Source organism: Terrapene carolina, unplaced genomic scaffold (genome assembly GCF_002925995.2).
Source record: "Terrapene carolina triunguis isolate 2854851 unplaced genomic scaffold, T_m_triunguis-2.0 Scaffold88, whole genome shotgun sequence".
In the NCBI taxonomy this organism is placed as follows: domain Eukaryota; kingdom Metazoa; phylum Chordata; order Testudines; family Emydidae; genus Terrapene; species Terrapene triunguis.
In genome coordinates this window covers 48,544,369-48,557,077 of record NW_020664439.1, presented here as the reverse complement: position 1 = coordinate 48,557,077, position 12,709 = coordinate 48,544,369, and the positions used below count along the sequence as shown (strand labels likewise).

General features: G+C 49.3%; 1 protein-coding gene across 1 annotated transcript in view; it reads right to left on the bottom strand.

Moving 5' to 3' along the window:
- Window positions 1–2,645: 2,645 nt before the first annotated feature.
- Window positions 2,646–12,709, bottom strand: part of OSTN (osteocrin) — a 22,164-nt gene continuing 12,100 nt past the window's right edge. The window contains exons 4-5 of the mRNA XM_024214455.2: window positions 5,796–5,892; window positions 2,646–5,116 (exon numbers count right to left, since the gene is read on the bottom strand). Coding sequence (XP_024070223.2) covers window positions 5,808–5,892 — 85 coding nt within the window. The 3' untranslated portion in view covers window positions 2,646–5,116; window positions 5,796–5,807. The remainder of the gene's footprint in view (window positions 5,117–5,795; window positions 5,893–12,709) is intronic.

The following is a 12,709-nucleotide window of genomic DNA, read 5'->3' as shown; positions in this document are numbered from 1 at the left end:
CCGGGTATTCAACAGTGACAAAAGTAGCAGTTGCTTCCTTTGACCAGTTTTGGGAATCAGGGCTTCATCTCCGACACGGAAGTGGACTAGTGCTAAGCCACTGGTCCAACCGCTTTGAGTTCCAACCTACCTAGGGTTCTGACTCCCATGGGTGGACTTCACCGGGGCTTTGCCCATTCCTGGCTTCACCCTCTCGGACGGTGTGTGACTCACCCCTGCGGCGCCTCCTGCTGGTCATCTCAGGGAATTAGCGTTTCCAGCCTCCAGAGTGCCCTCTGCAGGCCGGTGTCCCACTGCCGCTGGCCCCCCGTGTCCCTCCCAGGACCCGGTGCCCCTTGTCTTTGGGGTACTGCCCCCTGGCAATGCCCCCACAGTCTCAGGGTCTCCCCACCCAAGGGAACCCCCCCAACCCTCTATCCCCACTTTGCCTCAGTCGTGGGCTACTGCCAGTCACCATCTAGCCCCTGCTCACTGGGGCAGACTGCAGTGTAAAAGCCATTCATCATAGGCAAGGGGGGTTTGGACCTGCTGCGTCTGCCTACCCGTGGGCTGCCCCCTGCAACCCCAGTACCTAATTGGCCTTCCACTAGGCCACAGCCTGGGGGGTTTCCAGGCCGGAGCTCCCCAGCTCCCTTGGCCTTCCCCCAGCCCTGCTCCACTCCAGGTACCATCTCTCAGCTCCCTGCAGCCAGGTCCCTCCCTTTCAAAGCTAGAGAGAGTCTGTCTCTGGCTTCTGGCCCCAGCCCTCTTATAAGGGCCAGCTGGGCCCTCATTAAGCCAGCCACGGCCTGATTGGGACATGGCCCCCAGCTGAGGCTGCTTTCCCCAATCAGCCCCACTTTTCCTTCCCTGCCCCAGCCCTCTCCCCGGACTGTTTTAAGCCTTTTAAGGCAGGAGTGGGTGACCATCCCGCTACACCCTCTACCCCATAACTAAACCCACACGCATAGAATTCACCCAATGTCATACTGCTGCCTGTGGGTTCTGCGGGCATTCATCGGAAAGGGGCACTTGTTCAACTAACCAAGGAAGAAAATATTTTGTTAATTATTTGCAAAAGAAATACATCCAGTTCCTGGGCCATATTCCCAAGCGTAAATCCAGGATCACTCTGCTGAAGCCAATAGAGTTAATGTTAGATTCCCAATAAGAACAGAATTTGGCTTTGCAGTATGGATGAGTGAAATGATTTGGGCTATAATTGGACATGTGTCTCCAGGCCTGTCTAGCCATAGTATTTAACTGCAGGTTGCCTGGTACACATTCTTCAAAAACACCACTTCCCCACAAAGCATCAATTATTATCCTACATCCGCTGCCTGGGCTCTGGCAGAAGGTGCACGTTTACACCAATAGCTTGGATGTTCTTCAAGAACAGGGGACTACATGGCTTGTTATGATGCCGAAGCTGGCACACATCGAATGTAGGCCATTGGCATATATTAGCAGTTTGCATACATTAGCTCAGTTTGATCACACCCAAAGTACACCGTGCTGCTAAAGTTAACTCTTCGGGACTTGGACTCTCCTGCTGATTATGGATCCATATTCAGTGCCTCTGTGTAAACGTGCCTTCATGTGGTGTTCTCTACCACCACAAAAGCCGGAGAGACAGGACTAACCACAGCCCATTCTTCAGAGCAATAGCTCTCTTAAAAGAGTCGTGTAGTCACAATAGTTTGGGGACCTGTTCAGGGCTCTATACTTACGCCTCTCACTGGCTTTCAGATCAACTGAGTGCAGTTTCACCAGTGACAAGCCAGATTTTCTAATGGCCAGGGTAGCAAAGGCCAGCTGGGTTCTGCAGCCCGGCCGTGTCCTTAGCAGCATGAGGAATAGAGAGTCTGCAAAGGGAATCAGATGGTTGCAGCTATTACACAGTTGGTGTGTACCCACATGGCAGCAGCTGAGGTACCGCAGCACTTCCCTGTACTTCGGTAGCGGCGGTGATCAATATGACATACCGTGGTGTGGTGAATGTTACTAAATGTAGATTTTTAAGGCCAGAAGGACCCGTTAGGATCATCTACTCTGATTTCCTGCATCGCACAGGCCAGAGAACCTCACCCAGTGATTCTTGCATCGAGTTCATTGCTGACCCTTTAATGGCAGCCTCTCGAGTTCACAGGCTATGGGGCTTGGGCTCCAGCGTTCATGGCAGCTGGCTGGGAAGGCCGAGGGGCTTGACATGTGTCTTAGTCATCAGATTGAGGCTGTGGCGTATAGGAGGCAGCTTGTCTCCCTTCCTACCTCTCTCGAATGACAGGTTGTGGTCGTGCCGTCCCCTTTGCAGCTCCATGCCATGCTGCTGTCAGGCTGCCAGGACAGCATCGTGCCACAAGGAACAGTGAGACTGAGCAGGAAAGTATAAAGCAACCACCAAGAGCCTTGGGTTAAGTAGAAACAGCCTCCAGGGGCAAGTTAGTCCCTAAAAGAAGTTTCTTGCACTTTCCTCTGCAACTTGGAGAAGAGAAATCTTTATCTCCCTCAGGCGCCACTTGGACAGCCATGCTTTCTCACCATAACCACACTTTGTCCGTGGCAATAATATGAGCTGATTTGCTGCTCGGAGAATCCTGATACTCAGGGACCACACATAAGACATTGTAAACATATTTCCACAAGATGGTCTGTTCAGTTGTGTTGATTTATTAGCAGACACCCCCCAAAGGCATCTGAATGGTTTTCGGAACAGAGGAAAACAGGTAAAGTTGCTACACAGTACATGTCACAGTATCATCACCTCATGTTTGCTAACCTCCATGCTACATACAAAGACCTTGGCCAGTGTGATTTGTCTGTGAGAACCGCAGTGGTGCCCGGTCTTACTCTTTTCTCTCCAGTTTTAACACAGATCTTTCATAGGCCTCCTAATGCTTCCTATTTAAATAGGACTTTTCATCCATGGATTTAAAAAGTGCTTTGCAAACAAATTTAAGCCTCAGAACACCCTTTCGAGTTAGGCATTGGTGGATGAACTGAGACAAAGAGAGGCTACGTGATTTGGCCCCAGTAAAACAAGCAATCCAGTGGCAGTTTGGAATAGAACCCAGGAGTCCTGACCCCCAGTTTCATGCTATTACCAACAAAGAACACTCCTTCCCCATGTTTAATGTTCTCCTCCACAGTGGAGATATTTCTGTACATGCCTGCAGACTGCAACAATTATCTGTGGTTAGAACAGAGAAAAGGGCTAACGCTGGCCAATAGTTACACAGTACATTTTATTGTAACGTAGTTTTAGCATTCCCAACATAATGCATTAGCTCTGGATCTCTCCAGTCTGAGCCTCCCCAGGAGTGTAACCCGCTCAGACTGCACGTTTAAAGAAATAAGCAGAATTCAACATCAATTTCAGCAGACCCCAGAAAAAAGGGAGTAAATGAATGAGGCGACTCGTCATGTCTCTTTCTTTCTGTAACATTGCAGATTTCAGTCTGGGGCTGCGATCGTTTGTGACTATGCTACAACATTAGTGGTTAAAAGATAATCGCTATATATATATATATTTTAAAAAAGGCAGAGAACTGACAACCAAACCCATCTTTTCCTATCTGACAGAGAAAATTGGTGCGTGCCATCCCACGATCCATTCAAAGGCAGATACAACAAACAGTAGAGCTATGGAGCTGTGAAGGTCAAAGTGCCTTGGAGTACAGATTTGTGACAGGCTACAGCTCTGAAATCCTATGAGGCCACAGCTTTGTAAGAATCGAGAAGTTTTCTAAACTAGAAATGTTGACAAAAATAAAGATTTTTGTGAAAATTCCTTGTTTTCAACCAGCTCCAGTTCCAGTCACGGGGAGCGGAGGGAGGGTAGGAACTGTCAGTAAACATTAGTTCCTCTTGAGGAGTTGGCCGGATTCCTCCCTACTCAGCCAACTTTCCACTGGTAGCCTGTCTCCCTCCTCTGCATAGTACATGAGATCAGAAGGTGGATGCTTAATTCACTACTCCACATAGGCCACAGCCCACCTGCCTAAAACTGGGTTTTGTGGCACATTGCTGCTTGCTGCCTTGCTTCAGTCACACCTAAGAGAAAGACCCTGGTATGGCCCAGCCTCCTGTGGTCCCATCCTGACATAGTTCCTTTCCTGGATGATTATTCCTGATGACAGATTGGTACAAATCACCCTTGGAGTTTGGATCCTGGTCTGAGCTATCCAGGTGGCTCCCCTTTCTTTGTAATGGGCTGGACCCAAATTCCAGCACTGAATACCCTCAGCTTCAGGAAAAATCAGATCTGGATGCAAATCCAAACACTGGGATTGAGTCACATCTCTGTTCCCGATAATGTTTTGCAGGGTGAGAGAAGGAAGAGGGGGTGGAATCTCCTTGCCCTAAACACTTCAGGAAGCTAAAGCCAGGTGCTCTATGAAGATGGCTCAGGGGGCCGTGTCACCTCCTACTTGGAGGGCACCTCCAGTTCATCCCACGTATGTACAAGAAGGAGTGAAAGGAACTAATCAGCTCAGAGGTGTGAGGGAAGTAACAGCCTCAGCAAGTTTCAGTGTCTGTCAGATGAAAAGATTCATGACATAGATACAACAGAGGTAAGGCAAAGATTGTTACAAGTATCAGGCTAAATCCTAAGGTATTTACACAGGTTTTATTCAGTAAACTCCTGCTGACATCAGTAAAAGTTTTGTCTGAATAAGGACTGAATAAAAGCAGGATTTGTCCCCTTAACCAGTAAATCTTTCTCTTAGCCATATGAAACGAATAACCAACCCTCTTGAGTGAAATTTACAAAGCAATTCTGCCTTCCATAGAGTGCTGTTGGCATCTCTAAAAGTTTTATTTTTCTTCAAAAATTCTAATAGTCCTTGCTAGGATTAGAAACTTATGAGTTTAAAAAAAAAATGTTCATGCAGTGAAATTATATACACTCATTTTCTGTTCCCTTTTATTGTCAGACCAAAACATCGCGGTGAGAATGTTCTGATCTGATGGATGGAATCTGTTATTGTTTGTAAAATGCAATGTGAAATCGATTTTGCAGCAGGTCAATTCCTTAAATGTTGAATCATTAATCAATGACAAGACACTCTCGGAAGCATCTTCCATAGCTCTGTGACATTCCCGATACAGCATCAATCATCCAGCATAGATGCACCTGCAGAAAAAAAAAAAAAAGCGGTGAAAGTTACATTGTCCTCAAAGCCCCAGACAAAGATACTCTAAAAAGGTCTATGAAAGACAAGCAAAGTTAGGTGTATTGGATTTGTTGTGGGGGTTACAAATTCCTAACTTCTTAAGGCATCAAAGCTAAATACACAGAGATAAAGCAATGTTATATAGAATCATAGAAATGTCGGGCTGGAAGGGACCTCAAGAAGACGTCTAGTCCAGCCCCCTGCGCTGAGGCATGACTAAGTAAACCTAGACCATCCCTGACAGGTGTTTGTTCACCCTGTTCTTAAAAACCTCCAATAAGGGGATTCCACAACCTCCTTTGGAAGCCTAGTCCAGAGCTTAACTACCCTTAGAGCTAGAAAGTTTTTCCTAATATCTAACCTATATTTCTCTTGCTACTGATTAAGTCCATTACTTCTTGTCCTATCTCCAGTGGACATGGATAACAATTGATCACAGTCCCCTTTATAACAAGACCTTAACCTATTTGAAGACTGTTACCAGGTCCCCCCTCCTGATGACATGAAGACATCTTTCCACAGATCTGACCTTCCAAATCCACTGACATCACATGAGCTTGCGGGTCTGTAACCGAGAGCAGCACTGGATCCCAGGCGCCTACGTGGTGCCTGAACATTGCTTTGGTGAACCTGACTTACTTGCACCATCTGCTAACCCCTGGTGCTGGCGAGACGGTTCGTTCCGATTCGGTCTAGAGGAATTCCAAATCGTCGCTTGGGCAACTCCACCACCTTCCTACACAAAAGAACAGGGCAAAAACTGGAAAGGATACTTCACAGGAGTAACCTAAAAGTGATTACATCTTTGCTTCCTCCATTTCACACCAGTCTTGGCAATGGGGTTTGGTCAGGGGAGCTCTGTTGTTAAAACTGGAGCTTCTGGACAGTTACTCAAAATAAGGTGTTTTGCATTTCATAAACTACAGCCTCTATAAGAAAAGCTACCCCTGCTGGGAGCATAGAGTCGCAGCTGTTTACAGAAAGGCTGAATTTGGTCCATTATCCCCGTTTGGTAGTTGTTCATCTACTATTCGAAGAAGAGGGAAAAGATTTTTAAAATGTAAAAGGAATAGTATTTATGCAAAGTTTCATTCACTCATGGAACTCACTGCTGCAGGATATTATTAAGGCAAATATCAAATATTAAGTTACAAGGGCTGGGAAACCTTATTTTTCAGGTCATAAAGTGGTCATCCTGTCCTCCTCCGAAGTACAATGGTGCACAGTCAGGTATTTTGTGGGGTTTTATACCTTCCTCTGAAGCACTCAGCATTGTCCACTGTCCGAGACAAGCAACAAAGAGTCCTGTGGCACCTTATAGACTAACAAATGTATTGGAGCATAAGCTTTCGTGGGTGAATACCCACTTCGTCAGACTCTTTGTTGGTTTTTACAGATCCAGACTAACACGGCTACCCCTCTGTCAGAGACAAAAACGCCAAAGACAATGAACCATCAGTCTGAGTCACTGCAGCAAATCCGACCTTGCCAATGTGTCGCAGCAAAACTGAACAGTCCCTCCAAATGTTGCAAACGGCAGGAAAATATCGAGAAGGATGGACTCGTCTCCTAGTGCCAAAGAAGCAACAAGTGTTGTGTTGGCACAACTGATGTTCCATCCTACACTCCCATTATGCCTTTGTAGGGGTGCGGACTCACCCCTGCGGCGCCTCCTACTGGTTTCTTCAGGGAATCAGCTCATCCAGCATCCGGAGCGCCCTCTGCAGGCCGGTGATCCGCCTCTCCTCTGGCCCCGTGCCCCTATTACTGGGATGCTGCCCCCTGGCAGTACCCCACAGATCTGGGTCTCCCCTCCCTGGGGAACCCCCACCCACTGTCCCCACCTCGCCTCAGTACCAGGCCACTGCCAGTCACTATCAAGCCCCCGCTCCCTGGGGCAGACTGCAGTATCAGCCACTCATCACTGGCAAGGGGGGTTTGGACCTGCTGCCTCTGCCTACCCAGGGCTGTCCCTTTGCAACCCCAGTACCTCGCTGGCCTTACTCTAGGCCCACAGCCTGGAGGGTTCCCAGGCCGGAGCTTCCCAGCCCTGCTTCCCTCAGGTACCCCTCAGCTCCAGGCAGCCAGGCCCGTCTCTCTCTAAAGCAGAGAGAGAACTGGCTGGGCTTCTGGCTGCCCTGGCCTTTATAGGACCAGCTGAGCCTTAATTGGGGCGTGGCCCCAACTGAGCCTGACTTCCCACTCAGCCAGGGAGCTGCTTGCCCCAGCCACAGCCCTCTCCTGCAGACACGAGCGGGGTGACGACCCCGCTACAGCCTTCTTCTCCTCTTCCTCCGCCCACTCCTGATCTGCCTCCTCCTTCCTCTGCCCCCCGTGTCCCTTGCACCGGGGGCTGCAGCAAAGATGCTGGAGCGCTGTCTCGGTACCCGCTGCAGTCGCCCCACATGCTGGGGTTATTCTGTGGGGACGGAGGCCTCCCACACGGCCCCTTTGCACCAGCCCAGGTGGCGCAGAGGGCCGCATGGCAGTGCTGAACTGATCCCCCTCTTTTTATGTTGCTCGTGTTTATGTTTACAAGCCTGTAAAATGAAACCGATTTCGCTTCCTTGTCTCCAGGTTCCCAGTCTGCACCCAGCCCTGCCCCTGGCTTCCTCCAGGCCCTCTCCCTGTCTCCTCTGATCTCACTCTCCCTTCCCCGCTTCCTCTTGCCTCTCTCACACCTCCAGCGAACAGTTGCAACTTTGTCAGCTTTTCCTGCTAACCCTGACGGGCCTCTCCTCCCACTGGTAGGCTGCTGGCTGCACACCCGTGCCAGCGCCGTTAGCAAGGAGCAGCACTTGCTGGCATGCACCGCGTTTCTCCGACCGTCTTTGGCAGCCCCGGGGAATCCACAGGAGCGTTCCCTTGGCCCGCAGGCGAGGCTGAGACTGTTACAGGGCCAGTGTTAGTAAAAAACGAGGCCTTTCGAGGAAAGAGGGCTGGATCCGCGGTTACGTTTCAAACCCACAGAATTCCAGGCCCTTTGAAATCTCCTCAGACACGTTCTTCCGTCCTCAACTCAAGTGGCAGCAGCTCGGCTCCGCGCTCAGTCAGTAGCTTACTAAGTATAACTCCAGGGGGGCCTTAGCACTGAGAGCACCTCCTCCCCGCCGCCAATTTAATTCATTCGAAACAAAGGGCAGGATTCGAGCCTAAGTCAGAGCCAAACTCTGCTCCGTTTGACTGTCCAGACGCCCCTTGCATTCGGGGCTCCCATGAAGACCACTTGCCCTTTCCCTAAACTCTGCAGATGCCCAGCTCTTCCACCATGTTCCCTCCCCCTGCCGTACGGGGTGGCCAAGCCCAGAAAGGTTATGGGGCGGGACGGATGATGGGTTCTGAGGAAAGGTAGATGGAGGTGGAGCCAAGTCCCTAAAGGGTCTGAAAATCAAGGCCAGAGAGAATTATTGAGGGAGGCCATAGGGAGGAAAGGGAGGGGGGTGGGATGGGAAATAGAGGGTGAATCCCAGGAAATCGGCCAGGGTGAACAAAGGGTTAACTCAAACTCAGCTCCCCACTCCCCTAGAAGACGGGCTCAAGGGAAGGGCTGTAAGGAGCGGAGGATGCCTTAGGCAGGGTCCGACTCCAAGCTCCGGGGGCCCAGATCCGGGCTGAGCCCCAGGGTGGGCCGGGCTCTACGTGCTGAGTATTATTGTGTTTTACTTTCTTGTGATAAACATTAAGGGGCTGATCCTGTCTCCCCTGGACAACACTGTGGCAGCACATGGGGCAGGACATGCGCATCGACAGGCCGTGGGTGAATTCCCCCGGTGCAGAAGGAGCGTTGGGTTAATGCCAGGGGTAGGAGGAGAGTAGCCATAGAGCTTTGGGCTGCAGTGTAATCCATAGGCAGCCCTGGGGGCTGCTCTAACTTACGCCCGAGGCCATTTCAGCAGCCCAGAAGCTGGGTGGTTCAGCAGTGGTCTACGGTCACTTCTCCCCTCGCCCAGGCAGTCCTGGGGCAAAGGCTTTCCTGGCTGTGACTTGGGGTTTTTAAAATCATTCTGTGTAGTCACTTCACCAGCTTTCAAACATTAGCTTGCGGGACGCTCTCTGAAATGAAGTGCGTGTGGCGAGGGTGGTCCATTGTTTTGGACATTTAGAACTAGAGTCCGTAAGTCATGTGGGGGAGAGGTACAGGGGAATCATCCTGCAGGGGGTAGAAGGGATGAAATAGAGGAGACCTAATAGGTGTTTTCCAGTCTCCTTTCTAAAACAGTTGTTTGCAATGCAACGTTTAGACAACTCAATAGCTGCAAACATGAGCATGAGATTTCAATCACTGTTTTTAAACAAACAAAACCAAAAGGTGAGCTATTCCTAACGAAACCTTCCCTTGTGTCTTTCATCATGACCAATACGGCCATGCGTGCAGGAAAAACAAAACAATGTTGCAGGAAAAACTGGGCACGGGTTTTGAGAGTGGAGGAACTCGCATTTCACCCATAAAAGCACCGCCACTTTGCAATAAAAACCATGGTGTTTCTGCAAACACCTCGTGAATTCCCACCTGGGGACTAATCCTAATTTTTGTCCTTGGAGAAACTTTACAAAGAGATGGAGGACTGGAAAATGAACTCTCTTCGCTCTCTTCGGCCTTGTCTTCACTAGGAAACAAGGCATGTTCTGAACTCAAGGTAGTAAAATCCTAGTGAAGATCAGGCAGTTTGAAGTTTTCACAAGAGTTAGTGGATCAAGTTGAACCATAGGGGGGAGGGATATCTCAGTGGTTTGAGCATTGGCCTGCTGAACCCAAAGTTGTGAGTTCAATCCTTGAGGGGGCCATTTAGGGAACTGGGGTTAAAATCTGTCTGGGGATTAGTCCTGCTTTGAGCAGGGGGGGTTGGACTAGATGACCTCCTGAGGTCCCTTCCAACCCTGATATTCTATAGGATTCCCCCAAAGTCTTTCACTCATCCTGCTAAAACATGTGAAAATTGCCCTGGTCTTCACCAGGGTTTGACCTTGTGTTAAGAACATACCTTTTTTCCTAACGACGACGCACCCCTGCGAGGGAATCAGAGGCATCAGGGCAGCGTGCAGATCTGCTCCCTGTCTGTGTTTGGTTGGGTATAAGGAGGACTTACTTTTCCAGAGCTGTCAATCTGGTGCCTTTCAGCATCGCTAAATTCACTGTAAAACTGGAACTCAAAACCCAAACTGTCACACGGGCCCCAGACCCAGCCTAACCAAGGTGCACTTAGCGCACCTGCAGAGGGACCCATCTCAGAGGAGCCCCCAGCCACCAGAAAAAACCCCAAACCGAGTAGCGCTATGATGCGGTGTCCCAGATCACAATGGCACTCACTCAGATTTGGCCCGGCTGCCCCTCCATCATGTCGGAAGAGAGGCCAGGCCAAGCCTGTGAGCATAGGGTGGGCGATGGGAGCCATCAGACCTGGATGGCCGGGATAAGGAGGAGCCACTGTCACCCGGAGTGGAGTGCTGAGTTGTGGGGACGTGCCGGTGAGTGGCCAGGAGGGTCCTGGGGGCAGTGGGTGAGGGCTATGGGGCAGTGGGGTTGGGGGCTGGGATGTTGGCGGTGAATGGGGGATGCTAGGGGCTGTGGCTGGTGGGGCTGCAGTGTTGGGGGCTGCAATCAGCGGGATGTACATCAGGGCTGCTGGGAAGTGCGTGGGGGAGCTCTCGGGATCACTGGGGGCTGGTGGAGGGTTGTTGGGGTAGATGTGAGGTGCAGGGCATTTAGGGGGTCTGTATGGGGCTGGGTACATAAGGGGCGGTAACAATTTAAGGAATCTGGAGAGCCCCCCAATTTCCATAGTGGTCAGGATCCCAGAATTCTTTAATTTGGGCCTGATGTTTCCCATCGAAAGCATTGGAACAAAGTTAAAGCGTTTTACGGCTGAGCTGATCCCTCTTGTGGCCATCTGCAGCAATGACAGGGGCTTTCAGCCCATCCTGCAGAGTGTCTGTCTGCTGAGCTTCTGTGCATTTTCGCCGGTCGACCAAGCAGGCCTTGGTATTGGGCAGGAAAATCAAACGGAATTTTGTTTAAAAACATTATTTATGCCTTTGTGACGCTTACTGGAGTCTCCATCGCTTCAAATCTCGTCTAAAAGCTCGTCCTTTCTTGCTTTTGGCTATGCTTTCCAAAGCTTCTTAATGTTAACAAAGAATAGGTGAAATCCGGGATGAAGTGAATGGCCACTTTGCCATTGACTTCAATGGGACTAGCAGCATTTCACGCAATCTCTGCTGTAAGTTTCTTCTATGTGAGTGTATATCACGGCACTGTATTAATACAGCGTGTAAAGTCTTTTTCAGCATCTGAGAGTTTTTCAAGCCATTACATTCAGGATCTCTAAACCTCCTTGAGCTAAAGGTGTAACAGCAGCAGGCTGTCATCCCATGTGGACCCACCACTGGAGAAGGCAGAGACTCTGTCATTGGTTGACACTTGCCCTCGTATAGACGCTAAGAAACATTTCTGATTTGGTCTATATGACCAAACAGCATTCCCTTGGTCTGTACACTAGTGTAGTCATTGTCTAGGGTGACCCCAGCATGCTGGGTAGAACAGTAGCTGTGTAAAACGTAGTGATCAGAGAAACTCAAATGGCTTCAACATTTGGTTCATCCAGGAGCCAAAAGCTTGTCTGCTCCTCCAAGCAATGAAACCGGGGCTGGAAATGTCATGAAAGGAGATACTTGATGATACTCTGGCACTTCTGAGTTCAGCTAGACCTGCATGAAACTGTTTTTGATTTGAGAAATGTCATGAGAAATATCGGCCCATTTCTCAAACTTCCTCTTCCCCTTCCTCAGATATTTTGGTTTCTCTGTAATTTAGATCAAATCAATATTTTTACATCTAAAATATGAATTTCCACAGCTTCTTTTGAAAAAAGGGCTAATTTTTGCTCCCCAAAACAGCCAAATTTTGCTTAAAACCCCCACACACTTACCGCAGTTATTTTCTTTTCACAGAAATGGGCCCATTTTGAGTTCATAGTGAGCTGTAAGGGCAAAAAACCCGGCCTGAGGTTTTAATCATTTCACCTTTCACCCCCTACTGGCCAGAGCCTGGAAGTGCAGAGCGAGTATTAAAAGCTGGTTAATTGCAAAAATGTCTTTGAAAAAACCAATTTTGGAAAACGTTGGCTAGCTCTAGTGGATATTTTTCACTTCCAAATTAAACATAGTCAGCCAAACTTTTACAGACCTCAGTAAAAATTCTGGTTCCAGGTTTGTGGTGAGTTTTGGGTGAAGGCTGGGATCAGGTTTTATTTGATCTTAACTTTGTTCACCCATCCATACGAAGGCACCCCCCCTCCAGCAAATCACTTAAGCGAGTGCCTAACTTTAAGCACGTCACTAAGTGCTTTGCTGGAGTGGGGCTGAAAGGTGAGGGAAGATGGTCACCAGCAGCAAATAGCAGGGGAGGCGAAAGAGAGAGATCTCAGTGAGTGCTTTTCGTTACGATGAACAGCAGACACCCTGCGAGTCTTGCCCAGCAGCCACACGCATCTCCTTTACCTTCTTAATTCTCATCTCCTTGGCTCTTTCCGACATAAAGCCCCATCTCCTCTTAG